The sequence below is a fragment of the Papaver somniferum genome, chromosome 7 (assembly GCF_003573695.1).
Source record: "Papaver somniferum cultivar HN1 chromosome 7, ASM357369v1, whole genome shotgun sequence".
NCBI classification, from domain to species: domain Eukaryota; kingdom Viridiplantae; phylum Streptophyta; class Magnoliopsida; order Ranunculales; family Papaveraceae; genus Papaver; species Papaver somniferum.
This window is the reverse complement of record NC_039364.1, coordinates 268,340,775-268,364,949: the sequence shown is the minus strand read 5'-3', so window position 1 is coordinate 268,364,949 and position 24,175 is coordinate 268,340,775. Positions and strand designations below refer to the sequence as shown.

General features: G+C 34.9%; 1 protein-coding gene and 1 long non-coding RNA gene across 2 annotated transcripts; both read right to left on the bottom strand.

Annotated features, from left to right (window-relative positions):
• Positions 1 to 15: 15 nt before the first annotated feature.
• Positions 16 to 3,703, bottom strand: LOC113293795. The gene is made up of 6 exons (XR_003332576.1): positions 3,626 to 3,703; positions 3,396 to 3,502; positions 2,778 to 2,840; positions 1,841 to 1,922; positions 1,540 to 1,596; positions 16 to 359 (listed from the first exon to the last, which is right to left on the bottom strand). It is a non-coding gene; the product is annotated as an uncharacterized LOC113293795 (long non-coding RNA).
• A 12,147-nt stretch (positions 3,704 to 15,850) lies between these two features.
• Positions 15,851 to 18,513, bottom strand: LOC113300385. The gene is made up of 7 exons (XM_026549604.1): positions 18,246 to 18,513; positions 17,982 to 18,101; positions 17,357 to 17,860; positions 17,002 to 17,154; positions 16,648 to 16,887; positions 16,084 to 16,155; positions 15,851 to 15,986 (listed from the first exon to the last, which is right to left on the bottom strand). The coding sequence occupies exons 1-7, from the start codon at positions 18,424 to 18,426 to the stop codon at positions 15,958 to 15,960; spliced, it is 1,299 nt and encodes a 432-aa protein (XP_026405389.1). The 5' UTR covers positions 18,427 to 18,513; the 3' UTR covers positions 15,851 to 15,957.
• Between the last annotated feature and the right edge of the window lie 5,662 nt (positions 18,514 to 24,175).

Here is a 24,175-nt window from a genome sequence, read left to right as displayed (position 1 = left end):
GTATTTTAGTTCAAAATGACTCATGATGACATCATCAATTTTAAATAATATATAAATATTTAAAAAACAATTTAACTTTCGAACCGCTCATCCAAAATTTACAAACTTTATATATTCGAAAAGCTCTTTTCGAGATCTATAAAAAGAGTACCCATATGAGTATATAATTTTCACTTTTAAATTTTTTTTAATTCACACTAGTGTACAACTATGGACACATCGACAAAAATACATAAAAAATCCAACATTCATGATAGCAAGACTGCCACTCTAGTCTGCACAGACTGACAAAAATATCAATCACGCCAAGCTCTTGCTGAATAATGGCAGGATTTCCATAGGATGGTTTAGCAGTTAACCTGCATCCAAGAAAAATCAATAAAACATAAGAAACCACATCTTGAAAAAAAAAACGATAACCTTTCACCAACAACCACATAAGAAACAAACATTAAAATGAAATGCAAGTTAAGAGAAGATATTATATAGAAGATCATATGTATATGCACAGACCTCGCCAGCTCTGACCAAGAGGTATGAACTGACTTCAGTGTCAGGCAGAGCGACTTAAAATCAACATGTGTACAATTATGTACACATTAAGAATGAACATGTGTACATGTGCACATTAAAAATGAACATGTGTACAATTATGTAAAAATTTACGATCGACAGGTCGATTGTAAACTATCGACCATACATGTACAGAATAAATGGGTAAAAACTCTTCATTTCTCTCAAAATGAACTTATGTGAAACGAAATATAAAATATTATAAAATTTCACAGTTAGAAGATACTGATAAAGTTAATCTAGAATTTAGAAATCTATGTGAGGTTTTTCGAAAGGATTCTTACGAATAAGAATTTTACGAAAAAAGAATTATTATTATTCCGTGGATTATATCGCGCAACCAACTATAATTGAATGGGAAAAATTTCTTAAACTCTTTGTATCAATAAAAAAATAGATTAAATGAAAATTAATTCTCACATATAGAAGTTTTGTATCATCTCCTTCATATCAACCACTCATAACCCTACTGCTGCAAACAACTATAGCACCTCAACCATTCAACTCGAATCTTCTATCTTTGTTGTAGCTTTCTAAATGTCTTACATATTACTACAAAAACAAGAAAAAAAATCTTCGAGTCAAGGACTCAATCCATACTATATGTGGTTCTCCCCATCACCTGACTCAATGCATACCATATGTGGTTCTCCTCATCGGGTTTAGATCTCGTAGAGACCGATATGGATCATTGTAATGATTCCTCAAGTCAGGAAGAAATCTACGTCTATTGTGTATAGACAAGTCTAAATACAAATACTAATTTGATAGTTTCAGGTTCATAATCAATGTTGAAACAAAGTGCACGAACTGGTGTTATTTAAAAGTACACTGCGTATAATCGGTGCACATATAAGTACACCGGTACAATAAAAGCAATGCACATAAAGGTTTTTACAGATTATCTTCACAGATTTTACAACGAAAGGAATAATTGGTTAGAGAGGCTACATGTGAATAATTTACCTCGCCAACTTTGTTATCGTGAGATGCAACTCGTTTTGTTACTGCCGATATTGTTACCTATAAAAAGAAAATGTAAGAAATCATGACACACCAAGATGGGATGAAAGAAAATATAAGACAAATAAAGTAGAAAAACAAGGGTAACGAGAAAAATAACACTGAGCATAAAATAGATTTTGCACATCGATCATTTAAAATAACTTTTCTATTTATTTATAGACTTCTCAAAAAGAAAGTATGAACTATTCAAACTACGAGTGACTCTCAAATTAACCTATGTTAAATGATGCAAAAAAATCACCTAAACAGAAATCCACACAAAAAAGAAGATTCTTCAGCTTCGATGCGTCTCTTAGATATGATCGATCCTCATGATCTTCAACCTGAAAATTAAAATATTAGACATCATTTAGTTGCTTTGAAGAAAAACATATAAATAAAAAACAATTAAATTGCAAAGCTATGCAAAACTTCAAAAAGAATAACACGTGTACAACTATGTACACCATAATAATTAACATGTGGACAATCTAATACACATTAATAACTCAAAAATAAAATGTATAAAATGAGCACAAGCTACTAAGGCAAGTGTTTACTGTATCTGTAGATTGTAGAGAGCCAGATAAAAACTTGGACTAGTTGTCTCTTTAAGGTTGTTATGTTTGTTTAGATAATAGGTGTTATCTTTTAAACCGTCTCCTAATATACAACATAAAAATTTCAAAAAATAGTCGTGCACGACAGTTTCTCAATTATGTAATAAAGTGATTGGACACTTTGCATGAACTGACATTATGTTAGTTTAGTTTTTTTTTTATAAATGTACTGGAGACATTCAGGTTCTCAAACAGAAGTGCAAACTGAAAAATGAAATGATAATCAACCACTATATCTCAAGTATGCAGTTCTTGTCCCATATCCTATCTATTTGTATCTATACAAACGAGTACATTTTAAAATCCCTTCACAGAACATTATTCTTTCTGCCATGTTCTTTTCTCATTATTTTACTGTTTCAATAAATCTTTGATAGGGAAAAAAAATCTTTCTGCCATGTTCTTTTCTCATTATTTTACTGTTTCAACAAATCTTTGATAGGGAAAAACAATGTACAATAAAGTACAGATACTATATAAATAAAGTTTATCATTTCTTTTTATGTGTTCCTTTTACATAAGGCAAAGAAAATCCCTACACTTGTATCATTCTGAAATGAGGGTCAAGAGACTACTTACTAACCCATCCAGCGGCAAGCCCCGGTCCTTGAATATCACCATTCAAACATGCAATAGTTTTTCCTATTAAAAAGTACCACCACCATTATCAGTAATACACCAACATACAAAAATGGAAGATGATAAATAATTTGCACTACGAATGATAAATTGTCAAAATTACAAATTATAATCATAAGTGATTGTAATCTGGGCAACCCTCTAGGGTCAAAATCTCATGGTAACTTGTTGCTAGGGGGAGTAATCCATTCTTAGCAATGTGTAAGGAGCATGGACATGTGTCAGGAGCATATTAGGTGAGGACAAAATACACCTAGACATGATGAAAATGAAACAAAGTAGTGCCACACATTCTAACTGAGCTGAATTCTTATTATTAATTTCTATTCATTCATGAATATAGTTTTCAGTGTTAACACCAACAAAGCCGTATGGACCATTCACCTGATAAAAGAAATGTTATTATCCTCATATATAATTGACCATGCAAACTGATAAAAAGTGGTGTTGTCATCATATTTAATTCACATGTGATTTCATATACACAAATCAATCAAACAGAACCATGAACAAACACCATACATACACAAATTAAAGATATGAAATAGTAATACTTACAAAAAGGGTATGTATTTTTTTTTATCCCGAATATCATCAGGACCCCAAGAAGATAAAATTGGTGTTGTTGTTTGATAATAATTGTCATCATCCACATCCATATCGCCCTATTTTTGATGATTTAATAATTGTTCGATAATAATTACAGTTTATTCAGATCTAGAAAATCGAAGAAGAAGTAAAGAGGAAATCAATCAAATAACATAAAATGAAAGGATTAGAGCACTAACCCGAAGAACGAATCTCTGTGGAAGAACAACAACTCCAAATCGCCTCCTTGTTTATCTCTCTCTCTCCAAAAAAAATTCTGAGATCTAAAAAACATTGTAAAGACGAGAAGGGAAATTAAGGTAAGGTAAAATGATGGTTTTTTTTGGATCGGCTGAAATTTGGACTAACTCGTCCAAAGTTTGGACTAAACTGTTAATGCGGGGAATTTTGCACTACCGTGTACTGGGCTTGGGAAGGGAGGAGTAGAGTGTCCAAAGCCCAGGAATAATGGGATTAAATGTTAATTTCTACTGGAAACATTAACTCATGTTTTGTAGAGAAAATATGTTTCAGGTGATTTTTTGCTAGTGATAATAAGATTTTACACTGTGTGGGCAGAGAATATCGTCCCCACGTAGAACCATCTGGATACGCCGTCACAACCTAAGAGAGTGGAAGTGACAAAACGAATAATACCTTGGATGTCATTTTACCTTAAACCGAGATATCTACCATATTCTCAGGATATGGACACGATTAAGCTTGTAAGGATACACAAAGCTTAATCGTGTACATAAAGCCTCTTGGTAAATTTTAAAAAGCAGCAAGTGCCCAAAGCTTGAAGTGGGTAGATATGTTAAAAAGGAGAGGATACCGAATACACCATTAATTATTTTATTTGAAAATTTTATGGACAAACTTGTTATAACCAGTATTCTGTAAGTATCCTTGTATCGGACTTGTAAATGAGTTACTTGGACGATCCAAAAGTCAACCTTGTATATATCCAAAATGAACATGAACCGAATTCCAACAAGAATAAATTTTATGATCTATATTTCTAGACATGAAATAACAAGAGGCTTGATGTAGTGGAAGTCATCAGTCCGACCTAATTAGCCTTAAAGCCGATATGAGTTTTTCTATTCCACCCCCTTCCCCTCCCATGATCTAATGAGAATGGATAAGAGGCTCGTGAGAGTCTTGTAGTTTGAGATTAAAAACTGTCTAGGTTGTTTAACATACTACTTGTGGTTTTTTTATTTAATATAAAATAAGCAATATAATGCTGAAAAAAATAACAAAAGACACCAGAAATTTTTTTAACGAAGAAAACTTCAATGTGCAGTTTACCCCCAGGACCTAGCCTGGTGTGAACAACGCACTATATTAGGTCGCTAAAACACTAGCCTACTATCAGACATCAGACTAAAATATAGTTGAAACCGAATCGATCCCCTGAGCAATTCAGCTTCAGTCGTTCTACTTGCATCTCTGGATCCAACGTGATCCTACGCAATTGATTTTCCTAGATGGCGTCTTTGACATCTAAGCCAAAATGAATACCTTTAACTATTCTGCCTCTAACAAATAACCCATTGGTTTCCTTCAGAAAGATATACAGTCAAGGTAATAGAAACTTGTTTTCTTATGCGGGATCTTCAAGGTAAAATAAGATATCAAGCAAACCTCAACAATTAATTAGATAGCTTATTTTCTTCAAAAGGTTATAGAGATTCCTAATTGATTCTACCTCACAAGATCAATTTATATCAATCTTGTTCCTTGGTAGATAATTCTTGAATGATCGTACATAAGAAGAGACAAATGTTTAGAATAGACTAGAATTACGATGATCAAGATAAAATTGTGGATATCAAGAACTATCAGGTGAAAGATAGTTTGATCGGGCTTCATCAATCCCTCAATGAAAACTCCAAAAGTCATAACCTAATATAGTTTCACGAAGAAATATAGGTCTTTAGAGGACAACTCTAGCCTCAACTAGGACATAGAGGTGCCATAATTGAGATTCTAGTTTGCCGAGTGTTCTTTAGTTATTATGATGAACAAGGATAGGTAGCTTACAACCAATGTTGATCTCGTGAAATAGTTTCCATGTTTACTAATTACTTGGATATCAAGTAAGATTAATTTCTCAATATAAATTAATCATGATAGCATGTGAGAAGGTTTCCTTGAATTACATAGAAAGATGCGCACCGCTTATAAGTCGACATAAGCTATGTGCACTCTCAAAGATTAAATAAGGTCAGGAACTGTCCAAAATAATTTATGAACAAATAGTCGTCTCGGTGTTCTGAAAACTTTTCATATCCATAAGTTCGCCATGTACTACTCAAGTTACAAAAAGTGTCCAAAAGCCTCTCCAAATTAACCAGTCCCCATACTGACCAAATCAGTTTATGTACTTGAGGATTCAAAGGTATCCAAGAACATCTCAAAATCAACATGGTAGAGCATTGCTTGGTTGAACCCATAAGTTTTGTTATCCCAAGCTTGTTATCAATGTTAGATGATCATAACTATATCTTGATTTCTAGTCTATTGAGTCAAGTTTCGGATAAGTTAGAATTGTAGTTGAGTATAAGAGATCACCCTTGAACACTGAAGATCGATGAATACATTTGAAGAACTTCTTTATCAAGTATGTGAAGACTAAACCATTCTATTTTACTCACTATACCATCATTCTATCTATTGAGACTATGTCGTATGACTTATAGTAGATTAACAAAGAAGATGTTTCGAGTCAAGCTTGTCTTGTGAAAAATCTCGAAATATGATTTAGCGATTGGATGTTCAAAGTTCCTTAGCAATATTAGTTCTATGAATTAAATTGTAGATCAATTGAAAATTTCCCATGCAAATGATTATATCACTTGGGAATGTTTCAAACATCATAAGAGAGAAATATAAACTTACTGAAATTTCTACTCAAGGGAGGTTGGCGAACTAGTTCGCAAACTATAGATATCTGATATTAGAATTACAGAAAGGTTGGCGAACCTGTTCGCAAACCGCAAGTTCAGTTGGGTACAATTCACGAAACCCGGTTGGCGAATCGTGGTGAACTTATTTTATAAGTTGGATAAATTGGGTAACAGTTGGATAACCTAGTTCACGAACTGAGGTCAACTGTGTTTGGTAATCTAGTAGGGTTGGAAAACCTGATTCACGAACCGTAGCACCCTGACTCGTGAACAATCCCTACGGTTGGCGAACCGTTGTACCAACTGTCCCAACAATGTTTAGCAGATGCTTAAAGACTTATTATTTTAATATGTTTAGCATCCTTGAACTCTCTTAAACACTTTTAAGGCTTCGTTGATCACTTAAACACTTATGTGTCTGAAATATTATTAATTTCTTAGGTGTTTAAATGAATATCAAATAACTTTTAGTTTTTTTGGCTAAGTTGCCAAACCAAACAGTCATTATACACGGTTCAGTAACCGAACCTATGTGTATAGTCTTTTTTTTTGTAGTTTGAAGACCTATTTTGTTTGCTTGATTATCAAGTTATCTTAGCTTGAATTGTAAGCTAACCATTGTCTTTGAAAACTATAAATATAACATCTCTGTCAACCAGGAAAATAAATCCCTGACATTTAGTGTCCTAGTTGATTCCAGAGTCGCCTCTACTGACCTTTTAGGTCTACGACTAAAAAGATTTCTCTTTGGGATTCGTGAAGCCATGTCCGACTATTTTTACCTTGATACTTCGTGTATTCTGATCTTGCTTTCCGTTATTGAGGTTTTCTTAATATCTTTCAGGAAAGATAGATAGTAATCACAAAGTTCTCTTCGTCTCAGACTTTGTGATTCCTCAAGATAGATATCTAAAGACTGAACTTAGTTGATCTTTTGATGATTTTTCTTGAGAGGTATTTAAGAATCTAAACCTCTCTTCAGGAGTCGTAATTTCCGGATTTGTGAAGTTTTCTAGCTTGTCTATTGGAAATAGATTTCCACACCTTGATCTTTGATCTAAACGGGAATAAAATAGGCTTATCTGTTAGAGGCAGATTGGTATCAAATTCACTTCGGCTGAAGCAACTCTTAGGCTGTAAAAGACGTCAGCCAAGGGAATCTGTTACGTATGACCTTGCGAGGTTCAAGAGACGTAAGGAGCGCGACTGCAACTTAATCGCTTGGAGGGTGGACTTGGTCTCAACTATATTCCAGTCCTAAGTCTGATATTAGGCTAGAGTCTGTAGCGGCTTAATATATACAGTGTGGTGTTCAATATGGACGAGGTCCAAGGATTCTTCTATTGCGGTTTACACTTTAACAAAATTTCTGGTGTCTTGTGTCTTTCATTTTCCGCATTATATTGTGTATCTTTATAATTGGATTTACACAATTTTTTACGTATTCAATCTAAATAGATACGTCCACTTATTTGTAATCTGTTACGAGACTAATTTCTTGCATAATTCTTATCTTAAAAGATAGATAACAAGTTTAATCGCTTGGCATAATTCCGATTGAATTATTTGGATACGACTAGATTGATCTTGGATATTGATTTTTGAGATCGTCCAAGTACTCTACTTAACAATCAGGTTCACATGACCTTGTTTCTGTATACATACTGATTGAGTAGAGGTTGAGATATTAACCCTATATACTTATTGCCATGGATCATTAAGTTGGCCTACTTGCAATTGTATTAAATTTTTCTATACAGGTTGCTGAACGAAACAGTTGGGTGTATTTGGTATCCCATGCATTTTCACAACCAATTAGGGAACTAACCAAATCAGTTTTTGTGCACGAGTTAATAAGAGTTTGATTCATCAAATATTATTATTTATAACTTCAAGTTAGTGTAGTGACCAAATCAATTTGTGTATGTAGAAAATAACTTGATGACTCATATGAACATTATATGCAATTAGATATGTTAAACAATAAATTGCTCTGAACCTATTATGTGATAAGTTCTCTATTGTTTGATCTTATAAGTCGTGACTTATCAAGCATTTACCTTGAACTTGAGAGTTTTTATTTGCAATATTCATCATAATACTAAAGTCATACGACATTGTCTCAGTATATAGAATTATAAATAATATGAGTAAACATGATACTCAATCTTCAAACAAATTTGTTGATGAAGTGCTCGTAGATGTCTATGTTGTTCTTCAGTCTTTAAACTTCCAAGTCAATTGGTGATATCTAATACTAAATTACCATGCTTTATTCCTAGTCCGAGACTAACCTTAGTAAATTAAAAATCAGGATATTGTTGTGATCAGCTAAATTTGACAAGCTTGACATACCAAATTAAAATTTGTGAGTTTGACCGACCAATGATTTAACAATCTCCCACTTTGTTAATTATACTGACAAAAATATCAATTAAATATGGATTTATATAAAGGGATATTTTCACATTGGTTCCCAACTTTGTGACCACTATTGCATTTGGGTCCTAGAAAGTTGCAAACTAAAGTTTGGGTTCCAGGACCATCATTGACCGTGTTGATAGTAACCAAAACAATTTTATTTTAAAAAATTAAATTAGATTTTATTAATTTGTTTTTGTAAAATATGAAAAGAAAAAAGAAAAAGATTGTAAAATTACATACCAGGAAAGAAAGTAGAATAAGATATGTCAAAGAAGCGATAATATCATCGGGAAAGAAAGAGAATAAAAGAAGAAGAAAATAATAGAGGAAGTGTATATTGCATGCAGAGATATACCAAATTTTAGTTGAAAAATTGAAATCAACGATGAAATTAATCTATGTTGCTGGATTTTGTTGGGTCTTGAGTATCGATCAGGTAAATTTGGTGATGACGGTGGGGATGAAGACAATAAGAGTATTAACAGAGAAGATGAAGAGTTCAAATTTGTGTACTCCTCTAAAACCGGGGTGCACATTGCGACCATCATAATTGAGGAATCTGCGGTCAAATACCAGGTTTGTTATTTTATTTTTAATAAATATATTTTCCGTTTAAATACAAAATCTTCCTATAATACAATTTTTATCTCTTCTTCTATTATTTTCTCTTTCTATGTTCTTATTTTCACGGTCCCCAGATCATCTTGATTTTCATAACATGAGTACTTATCTTGCCGATAATCAAAAACTAATTCGAAGACAAAAAAGAAAATATATTACTTTTTTTTTGTTAATACACCAAAATAAAGAATTCAGTACATCACAACTCTACACAACCAACTGGTCCAACTCCAAGAGATTTGAGTATACAAATTCCATTGTTTTTTCCCTATTTTTTTTTTTTCTGCTTTCATTTCTTCTTTTCAATAAGAATCCTTTTTGTTCTCTTCCCATTAAAAGTTTCTCACTTTTCTCAATAGTTTTGATATGTCTCACAGGTTCTGATTCCATTTGAATTTTCTTATCTTGTTTAAGACCTCGGTATTGTTGTTTAAGATGTTTGTCCCAGTTCAAGAGAGTTTTCTCGATTCTATGGAAACTTCTAAGACTCTGTTACATCTGTTAAACAATGCTCTAAGTAGAGTTGCATGTACCATTTCTTGTTGCTTGATTACTTGTTTATACCGCTACGACAGTCCCAACACGTTTTAATCCAATTCAGACATGTGGAAAGAAAAGGAAACGAAATTGCACTATATATTCAGTTTAAATTTGGTTCTTGTGTATCACCATCCTCTTCCTCAATCGTCTCAAACAAATCAATTCAAAAATTTCAATGTCCTCAGAAGATATCAATCATCTCACCCATCAATTTGATTCCGCTTCAATTGACTCCTCTGAGGATATTAGAGAAGTCACCAATGTTGCTCAAATCAAACCTGATATATTCTTACAGAGATACGGGAGTAACATCATTGTGAAAATCATCACTCACATCAACGTGAGCAGAGGTTCTGCAGAAAAACATGCCGAACTTCTTTGCGGAAATAAAGTAGGAAACTTTGAGCTGAGAAAGTAAGCGAATAACTTATTCACTGTTAAATTTTAAACAAATGAGGAGTGGAAGTGGGTTTTATCTGAAGCCCCTTGGTGCTTGGATGGCTTTCTGTGGATCATTAAACCATGGAATCCTACTCAAAATTATCATGATCTCAAGTTTGACAAGCTACAGTTATGGGTCATATTTAAAGAACTTCCACTAGATTTTCTTAATGTTCAAGTAATTAAAGAGATGGGACAAATATTGGGAAAGGTCTTAGAGCTTGACCCTGGAGATGATAATCTAGTGGATTCAAATGATTTTAGTGCTCTCATAGAGTTGGAGATTAAGAAGCCACTTAAAAGAAGGGTCTTAAGCCAAAATGTAGCTGATTCTACTCAACGAATACCATTTTATTATCAGAAACAATCACATCATCTTTGTCCTTGCTTTATTATTGATCATGATGATGATGATTGCAAAAGATGTAAGAGACCTATCCAAGAAGTTGTCCAGGTTCTTAGACAAGATTATTTATAGCATGATTAGAGATGAGTTCTATAATTTTAATGAAGTTCCAACTATAATTTCTCCGGAAAATAATAGCAAGAGTAGAAAGAAAAATACGGTTCTCTTTGTCAGACCTGAGGATGGACATTACTGCAACTCTATTTACAAGAGAACATTCAAGATGATGAAAGTTTATATGCAAATTTTGTTAGAGATGAAGGTCAAAGCCGCAGGGGAGGTATTATAAGAATATTTAAGAGAACTAGGGACAATTAAATCTCTAGAGTGAACTCAAACCAGATGCATACTGGTTTGGATAAAGGAGATTCAAGTCATCAGCAAATGGATGATACTTATCAGATGAATATGCAAGAAACTAGAGACTGGAAAAACACATTATCAACTACCAAGAGTCGAATGCATAACAAATTTTCTCTCTTCTCATTTAAAGTTTTTTAGTTTGATCTTTGATAGCATTCCCAATTCTTTTCATTCCCATTTTAATTGCAAAATGAAAATCCCGGCTTGGAATATACAAGGACTAGGTAACAAATTATCTAGAAACCAACTTAAGAATTGTATTTTCAACTACAACCATGATATCATCTTCATCTTCGAAACGAAACAAACAATGAAAAAAGCTTATTTTATGCAAAAAAAAGAAAAGAAGAGATATTCTAATGTTTGCTACAATGAAGATAGAAGTATGGTGAGAGGTTTAGCTTTACTATGGAAAGATGGGTTGGAGTTAGAGTTCATTCACTCTTCTACATATATGATAAACTTGGTCATGAAAAATAGTGCTTCTAATACTGAATGGTTTCTAAATTGTCTATATAGTTCTTCTTATGATCATGATAGACAGGAACAATGGGGTTTTATAAATGACATGAAGAAAAATATAAATCTTCCATGGGTTATCATAGGAGACCTTAACTCCACCCTTCACAGTTATGAAAGACAGAGCTACTCAATAAATCACACCCAATTTTCATAAATATTGTTGCTTCATTGGGTCAAATGGATATTCCATATACAGGGTGTCCATAATCACATGGTATAATCATAGAAATTAATTAAACCAAGTCAGAACAAGGTTGTATAGAGTAGTCTGCTTGCCATCCTGGATGCAACTATTTCCTGATGCTATTCTCAAAAATCTCATACCTTCAGGTTCAGATCATGCACAAATTCTCTTAAACACCAATCCTCAGAATGAGAACCTAAATAATCCTTAACAATTCTATGAGCACTGGTTATGAAATAGCACTTGTAAGGAATAAATCAAAAGGAGCTTGAACTGTAAGGAGATAGGTATTGCAACTTTCAAATTCACAAACATGTTGAGAGAAACCAAACAAGGGCTAAAGAGATAGAGATTGAATGAATATGATGATATATACAAGCAAATAAAGAAACTTCAAGCTTAGATACAAAACCTAATGGAGTAGCAACCAGCGGACATGAATGAGTACCAAAGACATCAGAATAAGCTCAAGAATCTATATAAAGTAAAGAACAAAACAACTTACTAACAATCCAGAGATAAAGCCATCAGATATCAAGACAATAACTCAAAGGTGTTCCATGATCAAGCCAATTACAGAAGAAGGTGCAACCAAATTCACTCCCTGAAGGATAAAAATGGAGATTGGAGGAGCACAGGAAAAGATATTTCAAAGATGTTAAGAGATAATTTTCAAGAAATTGCCACAACTTCAAACCCAGTTGAAGATCCAGAAGTCATGAACCTAATTACTCTTTGCATTACTGAAGATGAGAACCAAAGGCTAGTTGAAATACCTACTGATAAAGAGATAAAAGAGAATCTATGTCAAATAAAATCTTGGGTAGCTCCAGGTCCAGATTATAACTGCATTTCAGGAAGGATTCTACTACCAAAATTGAGAGATAGTTGGTGAGGATATAATCAAGAAGGTGCAAGAATTCTTCAAGAATGGTAAACTTCTCGAAGAACTGAATCATACTTTTCAAACTCTCATTCCATATTATAACTGCATTCAAACACCTTCCGACTTCAGGCCAATAAGTCTCTGCAATATATCATATAAAATCATCTCAAAAATATAATCTTGACTAATAGACTGAAACCCATACTTCACAAGATCATATCCCCATGGCAAACAACTTATGTACCTGAAAGAATATAATGGATAACATTATTATTTCTCATGAAGTCATACAGTATATGAAGTATACAAAAGCCTTCTATGGGGTTGTAGCTGTCAAATTGGGTATGTCAAAAGCATTTACAGAATGAAGTGGAAATCCGTTATCAATGTTCTAACAAGGTTGGGATTCTCAAATAAATGGTGTCAGCTGGTGAATCAATGTATATCTACTACAACCATCTCTATAATGGCTCTCTAATTGAAATAATATATCTTTCAACGGGTCTTTGGCAAGGTGACAGCTTATCTCCATACTTATTTATCATCTACATGGAAGGATTTAGTAGAATGTTACAGTCATTTGTTCAAAATAAAGACATAATGCCCATCTATCCTGCTACAAATGGTCCCCCAATATCCCATTTATTCTTTGCAGATGACTGCATATTGTTCTCCACAGCTAAGGACAATTCTCTAAGTAATCTAAAACATATAATTCGGAAATTATGTGAAGTTTCTGGTCAGATGGTCAATCTTAATAAATCAAGTGTTAATTTCAGCAAAAGATCGAGTGATGCAGCCGAGGAAGATATTTGCAGTATGCTTGGAATGAAGGTGACCCACTTGAAGAGTGTGACTACTGGTTTTCCCGTAGTCTACGTAATGTATACAGTTCAGAGAATCAGATACTAAGTAGTTATGATACCTCTGTTGAACCGATAATGCTAAGAAATAAAATATATCTAAGATCATAATAATAACGAAGAACAAAAATATAATGTAAAAGCTTCTAAGTTATCATGAGACATAAGAGATTACGTGGTTCGACTTTCGTCTACGTCCACGGGGTAATGAGTGATTGTTTTGTATAAGTTGTGGTGGTTACAAAGATCTTAAATGCTTCCTAAAGTAATAGAGAGAACTCAAGTTGAAGTAAATACTTAAATTCTAAACATTAAAGAGGTATAAGCTTAAGACTAGATCTTCTCTCCTAGATATCGAATGCCCTTAGTTTGTTGGTATAAGGCTTGGTATTTATAGCCCCTTCTTCTCCAGGTATATCTTTGTTGCCTCTGGGTCCATCGATTGCTGATATACCTTTCGTAACAATGGTACCTTCGTTCACCGCGTGCTTTCTCCAATCGCACTATGCCACCTCAGCCGACCCATGTTCCTTCGGGAACTTCCCAACCTTAGTACAGGTTGTACCTTCGTTCACCTCCAGCCTCCGTCAATTAGGTACCGCCACATCATCTCTCTCCACGTGTTTCGATTATGCGTGTAGATAAGAGATTTGTGCATTTAATGTTGATTAGATGTGTCATCTAACTCTGTCCCTTCGCCATCTGCCCCTTCCTAGACTAGGCTTTACTTTTTCCATCCTGACCGTCGAGGTATCCCTTCTTGGGATGTGATAAAGTAGATCTGCGAAGGTATCCTCTGCTACTTAGGCTTCTCTGGATAGCGAGGGCTACGCAGTTATCTTGTATGCATCCACTAAGATCGTGACATGTGCTCCGCAGAATATTGGTATTCACAAAGTGAAATACTTAGGAATAAATCTGTTTATGCGGAGAAACAAATCAAAATATTTCATTAATATTCAAGAAAAGATGCAGAACAGATTAATCGAATGGCAAGCAGGGATGATCAATCAAGCAAGAAGAAGCACACAAATACAATTTGTCTCCGATTCGATGGCTACATAATGTGTTATGGAAGTATAACGTTTTATTAGTTTCATTGGAAAATTACTTGATCCATAAACCAAAATATGGCTACATAATGTGTTATGGATCCTTTGTTGTGGTTTGCATAATGGTTATGAAATCAATTTTTGAAAATTGTGCCTAAAATGATAAACACCTCCGAATTTTTCTTAAAAACTTTAAATTTGATATTGTTATTTGTACTGATTGTGTAGATCTTTTTAAAATCTTTCCAACGAAATAAAATTTGTATAATCCAAGGCACGGATTTTTAGATATGTTATATTCAAGTTTGCTTGCCAATTATACCCCTTAAAAAAATATGATAATAAGGAATTATAATACAATTTGACTTTTATACATATTTGCCATTCATCTTTGATTTATTTACAAAAATGTCTAATACTTATTTGCCGTTCTTCTTTGGTTTATTTATGAAAAATGTCTAATACCTGTATGCCCTTCCTCTTCGGTTTATTTACGAAAGTGTAAAAAAAATTGATTCCAAAGGGCAACGTCGTCCTTTCATCATTGAACCAAATCCAATCTTTTTGTGTCAAATTGGAAAAAACTAAATCATATTTCACATTGATACAAAGTCACCATATATAAGTCCACCCTCGCTTTACTCGATCGGCCCAACAAACAACAGTGATTAACAAAATATTCTTTCAGTTACATTTCTCTTTCTTCATATACTCTCTCTATGTTGAGATATATCTATGTTTTCGAAGGACGCTGACCCAGTATGTAGATCGTACCATTTCGTAAAATAATGGTAACTGCAACCAAGCGAATAAAACCATAGGACAACAACTAAAGAGTGCTATTGGAATTGTTGCTTGTGCAAATCTGTCTCCAACCACGATGTATAGTGATGCACCAAAAGCTACCAATATCGCGGCCATTGATATAAAAAGGGCTGAAAGACCTATGATCAACTTTTGTGGTAGAGAACTGAGAAAATCTATTTCTGCATATCGCGAAGTATATATAGCTAAAAACATTAGTGCTGAGGTGATTGAAGCAAAGAGGGCTAAAGCATCTGCTACGACGAACACGGTAAAAGAAGGTTGTCCTAAGAAAACTGGGGTGCCATTCTTAGTGCTATTAGTATCACTGATATTACCTCCGGGAACAGTAAATGCAGCTGCAAATGCCACCGTTGCAATTAGAGCAGCTACTATCATGCACGACCCAGAGGTATCTTTCATCCAATCCTCTCCTTTCTTTAGCAAATCCTTGTGTTCCACTTGAAATATAAACTGAGCAGTATCTCCATTCTTATTCCTCTGCCACCTATCACATTCCGACATCATACCTTCCACCCCCTGAATGAAGTAAAATTGTTCATGAGGTAAAGGAGAACCTAATAGCAATGACTTTTCGGTTAACACTGTAGCATTCTATTTTCATAAACATTATTACCTGAAACCACTGAAGTTCTCGTTGCATCTGAAGAGCTACTCCTGAGATCATATTGAGTTGAGCAGGAGGCGCCTGCTTGGCAGCATAATGCAAGATGGTGTTGTTATCAGAATCTGTTCTAGAAACCAGATTATTTTTATTTCCATGCCTTTCGGCGCAATCACATGTGAGATCCAGTATCATTTCGTTACGTTCTTCAATTGCCATTTCTATCATCCTTTTATGCGGCAATCTATTAAAACTTAGGTAACTGAAATGCCACAAAAGACCCACCACAAATTCTACGAGTCCATGCTTAATAGCTACCTTAATGATATTGGAATTATTATTGAAAAACGATCTAATTTCAAGAGAATCATTCGCAATATCAATTTCCAATAAAATTTGTTTAAGTAATGCTGTTGCTTGTACGTGCATCAACTTCTTCTTGTACAATTTTTTGATAAAAGGCAGTGAAATAAAAATCAAACCAAACTGCCGTTAAAATGAAAACTTTGATACTTGATTATCAAGACCCTATACAAGACACTGGATGAGGTATTCAACTAAGAAAAAAATGCGTACCTCGTGTTAAGCAAGGCAGTAAGATTCCTTTATCACTATTTGAGGAAACTTGTAAGCTTTCCTCTGCTTTGGTGATTTTAGGACGGTTTTCTTTATCTCTTTCGACGAACTCTAGAGGGTTCTCTTCGTCTATTTCAGTGTCTTTGACTTCTAGACGGTTGTCTTCATCTCTTTTGGATTCCAACGAGGACTGACAAGTAATTGGTTGCCCATATGAAGTATTTATGTCCACTTGAATTACTGGAGCAACATATCAAATATTTGGATTTACAATTTTAATTAACAAAAACTAGTTACTCCAATTTCCTACGTCCAACTATTAGCCCCCCATAATGACAGTATACTAGAGTGTACCTGAATAAATGCGGTCCTGCCACCATGTCATCTTAGCTCCACTTCTGAAGGCAAACGGCCTCCGTACCAACAACTCCAATCCACACATACCATATGCGGATGATTCCACCATAACCAATTCTGGAAACCGATTGACAAGACATAACGCTAGATCTGCAAATGAAACATTTAGAGTGATCAATAATATTGATGATGCCAATACAATAGATATATATATATTCACTGGTGTCCGCTTACATTTGGTTAAGGCAATACAACCCTAGATGCCACAAACTATATATTGCCTATATTTATGTTAGCTTCACTCACATAAAAAATAATGATAATGATAATAATACTAGTTTTTGTCACCCACTGTAGAAATTAGCAAAAATTGCCCTGCATAATAAGGTAGCACCCTCGTTACCCACAAATGGGCTAGGCTCTTCGTCTCTTGTTACAGAGTAAAGATACTCAACTATCTCCTTCTGCCCAACTGTAAAACGTCCAAGAGAAGACTCGAGCGGTGTCTTCCCAGAGTAACTACGTATCTGAGGCAGCTTAGAGTTTGTATTTACTAACATCACAGCAACTTTAGTGTTTCCACGCCAGGCAGCAAGATGAAGTGCGGTGTTCCCATTTTCAGTATTTTTACATTCAAGCATTTTTGGTTTCATGAGTTTCACAATTTCTTCTATAATTGGTGTCCCTATCCCCAAATCGATTGCCAATTGCAATGCTGTACTTGAGTCATATGTGATCCCTTCGTTAATCGCTTCAGGATTGTGCTTAAGATATTCGGTGGCCTTTCCCCAATCATTTTCCGATATTGCTTCGTATAGTATATCGTGCTTGCCAGGAACATAATTTGCCACCACACCTTTGTAGTTGTAGGATCAACATGCAAAATTAATATATATATATATATAAATAATAAGAAATCACGAATTAATCTAAAATGTAGGCCATATTGAGTGAGCCATACATGCATAGGAGCTTACCACCATCGTCTTCTTTATCATCATCATCATCATCATCATCGGCTTCTTCTTTATCATCAGCATCAGCATGTGCCTGTGTGATCTCTTCTTTATCAGTTTCATTGTTGACAGTATCTCCTTCTGTTATCAAGGCACTTGACGATTTTGATCAGTACAAAAAATATAATGGGGCAGTTGCCAATGTATGAACTATGAACAGTAAAAATTTATGAGATAAAACTATGTAAATAACGAATAATAAATTAATTATGTATAGTTGTATACCTTGTTGTTTATGACCAGCACTGATAGTGCTTTCTAATATCTCTATGATATGCTGTTGAGTGTCAGCTTGTGTTTCTGCAAGTCTAGCCTGAGACTCAGCTTGTTTAGCTTGAGATTCAACAAGCATTTTTAGCAGCGCTTTAATCTCTATCATTTCACTTGATTCTGTAGCAGCAGACATGGTGTTATCGTAAGTAGATCAGAGAAAGAGCGCTAGATATCAGGGAGGTGGAGGTGCAATAAGGTGTGTGGAAGGGTATCCGCTATATAGTCCCAACTGTGATCTGAAAGGTAGATGAAGACTAACATTTCAAATCTAATACCATTGAGGGCCTTCGATGGGTGTGACCGGTATAAAATACTTGCCTTGAGATCTAAATGATCTTTTGAGCATCTTTCTCCTTTACTTGTGCGACAAACATTCTCTGATTATCTTTCTCCATTGCTTCTGCGACAAACATTGATTACGTTGAGCACACAATTAAGAACATACGTAGTATCAACATATGTGGGCCATGTGGCCTTGTCAAAGTGACAATTTGGATTTTGGAACAGTCCTCAAAGGGAAAATGCTTCTTTTTTTCTTCGGACGAATATTTTGTTTCGATCAGAAAGGTTGAACATCCTCCGACGAATATTGAGCACACTCCTTTGAAAAAATAATACTCCCTCCGTTCTAAATTATTGGTCCGTTTTAACTAAGTCAAGATATTAAGAAGACCAGAGGAGTGTACAGAACTATCCCTATTAAATGCTATTGTTATAATACGGGCATCCAACTCAAAACCAATTAGCAATGAGTGGAGAGGACCTTAGGATTATAAACCGCAGGATTTTAGATGCCCAGACAATCTGGGACTAATAATCTCAACAACTATGTTATTACTAAAACTAAAAGGAGTATATGGAGCATTTAAGAAAAATACATATTTGGTAATTTTATTATTTATAGAAATGTTTAAATAGAAGATAAAAATAAAAATTGTGGATTGGTTTAGTAATTTTATTTCCTATTGAGGAAGATATCATTTAAGACGTTTAAATAGAAGATAAAAATAAAAATATTTATGGATTGATTTAGTAGATTTGTTTCTTATTGAGGAATATATCATTCAAGATTTTTGATTGGTTATATTTAAAAATAAATTTATAATTATAAAAATTGAAGGATATATTTGAGAGTTTGACTAAAAAAATATGACTATAAACAGAAGTTAGTCAGTATTTTAGGACAGACGAAAATATAATAGAGGACATAAATTTTAGGACATAGGGAGTAATATTGAGCACACACTTTACTCCTTTAGAACATATGTAGTATCATATGTGGGCCATGTGGCCTTGTGAAAGTGACAATTTGGAACAGTCCTCAGGCTTAGTCCTATGGTCTAGATATTTAGCTGCTAGATTGGCCATCCACGTCAGATAGGGCAACCTCCTAACCCCTATGGGATGGCCAATCTAGCAGCGGGATGCCTAACAATTCGGCGTTAAACGCCGAACAGTAGAGCGTTTTGGGAACCCCGAACCAAGCGACGTTTGACCATAGTCAGCTAAGTTGACGCGCCGCTCTGTTCGGCGTTGAAGAGACTCGATACATTAGCGAAACTCGACCTTTCCTCCATTTACAGTTCTTCTCAAAAATGTTCATTTTCTCTACCAAAATTGTTTCTCAGAGATCTTGAGTTCTAGAAGTTGTTTTACAAATTCCTTCAGTGGGTTTGTGCTTCATTGGATTTGTGATCGATTGAAGGTGGTTTGGCGCGATTCCATCCATGAAATCATCTGAGGTAAGAAATTTAAGTTTTAGGTTGAATGTTTAGGGTTTTTGATTTTTGATACGATTTCATTCAAATTGATGATTGATACTTGGTATTTAGATGATGTAGATGATATGTGTATGATTTAAATTGATTATTTGTGATGATTTTCATTTTTGGGGATTTAATTTGATTATGTGTGATGAACAAAAAATGGTTTTTTTTTGTGATAAAAATGAATTAATTTGTATGATTAGTTTGTTTGTAGGTAAATTTATATGATTACGAATGATAACGATAATTTGTATGATTAAAATGAATGATAATGATGATTTAGTTTGTATGGATGAATTTGTAATGTGATAATTTAGTTTGTATGGATGAAAATGAATGATAATGATATTTTTTTTCCATCTTTGTTATTGATTGTAGTACGAGTATGGATGAATTGCTAGACCGGTTGGATAGAGTTTCGTCAAAGAATTGTGATAGATATGTATGTCAAGATATTATGAAAGACTCTCGCAGTGTGAGCTTTAGAGGTAGTTTGAAAGATGTTGAAAAGTATTATAAAATTGTAGTGCAAGATAATCCGGTAGCACAACGATTTTGTGATAATTGTGGCTTTTCCTCTGTTTTTGAGTTTGATTTTTCCAATGGGGATAGAGGCTTAGTTGAATCCATAGCTGAGAGATGGTGGAAAAGTACTAGGAGCTTTCATTTTTGGGAGTTTGAAATTGGCCTCCTTCCTTTAGATTGGTACATGTTAACGGGAATTCTCACTGGTGACCCTAGTAAACGACCAGTAGTTATGCCGCAGTTGGGTAGTGATCTAACATATCCTGCTTTGGATGATTTGTGTTATTCGGATATCAAAACTTATGGTCCATGGGACTCTAAGACTAATACATTTTCCTTAATTTTCTTAAAAAAATACATTGAAAGTAGAGAAGGCCAGAATAATATTGAATGTGCAGTGACATTGACATGAGCATTCTTTATGTGGTGTTTTGGTCATTTTCTTCTAGCGCATTCTACTGGAAAAGCAGATAAAAGTTGGGTTCTGTTATTGGCTGATTTAGATAAAGTTGGGGAGTATGATTTGGGTCTAGCTTCATTAGGTAATACCTATAAATATCTCGACCATTGGTCAACCAAGGGTACGAATTTAGTTGGCATGGTTGTGGTACTTGAGTATTGGTACTATTACTACTTTCGCAACATGCAACCCTTCCTTTGTCAGTCACCTCAAGGACATTTTGATGTTTTCCCAAAGATTAGTCTCTTAAAGAAGGAAAGGATTGTATCAAGGAAGAGAGGACATAAAGGAGGCCAAAAGGATACCATGAAACGCTCAGTGAAAAGCGCAAGAATACAGATTGATACTAGAACAAGGGAAACATGTATTTGGCAACCATGGGAAGAGAGTCGGTATGCTGTGGGAGACCAATATGAGTATGCACTAGAAGTATCCAGAAAGAGAATTCTGTTTTTTCACTTTGAAAGTGGCACAAGAGTTAGTTGTTACTTGGGGGAGAGATTCCAAAGGAAGATTACAGGTGAGATTGTAGTCCCGGCAAATCCTCAAAATTTGGAAGCAATTGAAGACAGAGATATTGTAGTAGAGGTCAACGACAATTATACAGTCACTGAGGATCAATATAACACTTGGTGGATCAAGAAGAGTGTTGGAGCTTGTGACACTGATTCATACCATGCACAGAATGTCGATGAGATAGCAGTTGGTAGCTCAGTTATTCCTCGCAGTTTGTTTCCTAGTCATCCTCCTCCTAACATGATGTCACAGACATATACCTATGGCACAGAGAATGAGCCCCCATCACAACTGCCAGAGATAGATTGGAGTTTACCATTTACTGATGAAGCCGGCATAGAACATCTAGTACCAGTTCCAAGGGTTCCTTGTCCGTTTAACTTTAGAGATATGAATTTGACAATGGTAAGTACATTTACATTTTGTACTCATTTTTATTTTAAGTTTCTTGAATATTTAATTAAAATTCTATGATTTATATACTTGTAGGATGATTGCATTAGGTTTATGGAAAACTCATTTTCATTCCAGCTTGGAGCTTGTCAAGTCGCACGGGACGAATCATATAAAAGGGCTACAACTTCATGTTCCTCATCTGTCAGATCCACATCGTCTTCAGTACCATCTGTCCAATCCCAGCCTCCAAACAATCCACATGGAGCTAATACATCACAAGACCTCACATTAGGTGGTTCATATGAATGGGCTACAGGTCAAGAATTTTACACTCCTAGGATCGAAGATGGAGCTACTACATCACAATATCAACAAGGAGGAAATGAATTTACTGTGTTGTTGACGGAAAGCGAGCCTAATATTGTTTATGATACTCAGTTTGCTCCACAACAATCCTATAATTTCCTTGACCTGAATTAGATTACTTGTTGTAGTGTTTATGAAACCATATGGAGTGTTATTTGTGTTTCTATGGAGTGTTAAGATTTTATGGAGTGTTATTTGTGTTTCTATGGAGTGTTATGATTTTATGGAGTGTTATTTGTGTTTCTATGGAGTGTTATAATTTTTAAGTGATATTTTTTGTATGGACTGTTATACATTATGTTTTCGTTGTGTTAGGTACATTATGCGGGGAGCTTTGAGAAGAATTTTGAAAAGTCGTCGGGATGATGAAGATGATATTGAGACGAATGTTGTAGCAGTGGCTACACTTTTGGAGACGCAGAGGAGGCATGGAATACGTCAACCCGTCCCGAATGAAGTCAAGACACGTCAGAGGGTGCAAAGAAAACGTGTAGATGCGGATGCTCGTATGATGCATCAGTACTTTAACTTCAATTGTACGTATGGGCCAAAGAAATTCAAAGGTCGGTTTGCTTTGCCTTGTCCACTTTTTCTGAGAATTTTAGAGCAAGTTTGTGAATTTGACCATGATTTTCGCCAACAAACGGATGCTTGCGATATTCCTGGTCATTCTCCATATATGAAAATGGTTGTCGTCATGAAACATTTTTCCAAAGGCATTGCACCGGATTCCTTAGATGATTACAAACAAATGGGAGCCACCACTATCTACCATTATGCTATGAAGTTTATGGATGCAATTATTTGGATTTATAATGGTCGATACATGCATCAACCTACCGCTCAAGATACGGAAATCATTTTAGCAGAAAATGAAGCTCGGGGATTTCCTGGTATGCTTGGTAGTGTCGATTATTTTCACTGGGCATGGAGAGCATGTCCAATGGATCAAGAAGGTTCCCACAGCGCCTATAAGCCATATCCCTCCATTGTTTTGCAGGCGGTAGCTACATATGATAGATGGATCTGGCATTCCTATTTTGGGTTGGGTGGGCATAACAATGATCTTAATGTATTGCATGCTTCGGGTTTGTTAGATAGACAACTTCTTGGTGTAGCACCTCCTTGTCATTATCAAATCAATGAAAATAATTACGACCAGGGGTACTACCTAGGAGATGGTGCATATCCCATGTATGGTTGCATCGTGCAAGGATACAAACCCGCCTCAAACATTAGAGAAGGTCTTTTCAATCAATATCAAGAAGCTAAAAGGAAGGACATAGAACGTGCATTTGGTGGTTTAAAAGGTAAGTTTGGCATTATATTGAAACCTTGTCGTTATTATAAAAAATCTGACATGAAGGCAATTATGAGGGGGTGCTTGATAATGCACAACATGTGTGTTGAGCTGGAATATCGCAATGCGGATTGGGGGAGGATCACGGGAGATGAACCTCAACCGTCAATTCAAGGAAACGTAAGGCTACCTCCTCATATATTGTACAACCCTGCGATTTGGGAACAACTTCGCTTGGAACTCAGTACACACATATGGAACCGACACGGAGAAGGTCTGAGAGATGGTGATATTCCAAACATGCATATTGATGATGCCTTGCCAGAAGTTCATGAGGGTACAACCGACGTGGACACCGATGAAGATCAATATGACCCTCAAGGAGATAGTGCATTTTATGAGAATGGAGAGTAACCATAATACTCCTTTATTTTAATCAAACACGCTTTCATTAATAAGTAGACATTTTAATTAGTTCTTGTAATACTACATAATACTCTTTTTATCACTTAAGTACGTTTACAATTACATTACATATTTAACTAGAACTTCA

Bases quoted from the DNA above. Each gene is read 5' to 3' on its own strand.
- LOC113300385 (XM_026549604.1), bottom strand. From the start codon at position 18,426: ATGTCTGCTGCTACAGAATCAAGTGAAATGATAGAGATTAAAGCGCTG. The intron at 18,102-18,245 runs GTATACAACTAT...CCTTGATAACAG, and splicing joins TGCTGGTCATAAACAACAAG to AAGGAGATACTGTCAACAAT. The intron at 16,888-17,001 runs GTACACTCTAGT...ATGTTGCTCCAG, and splicing joins GCAGGACCGCATTTATTCAG to TAATTCAAGTGGACATAAAT.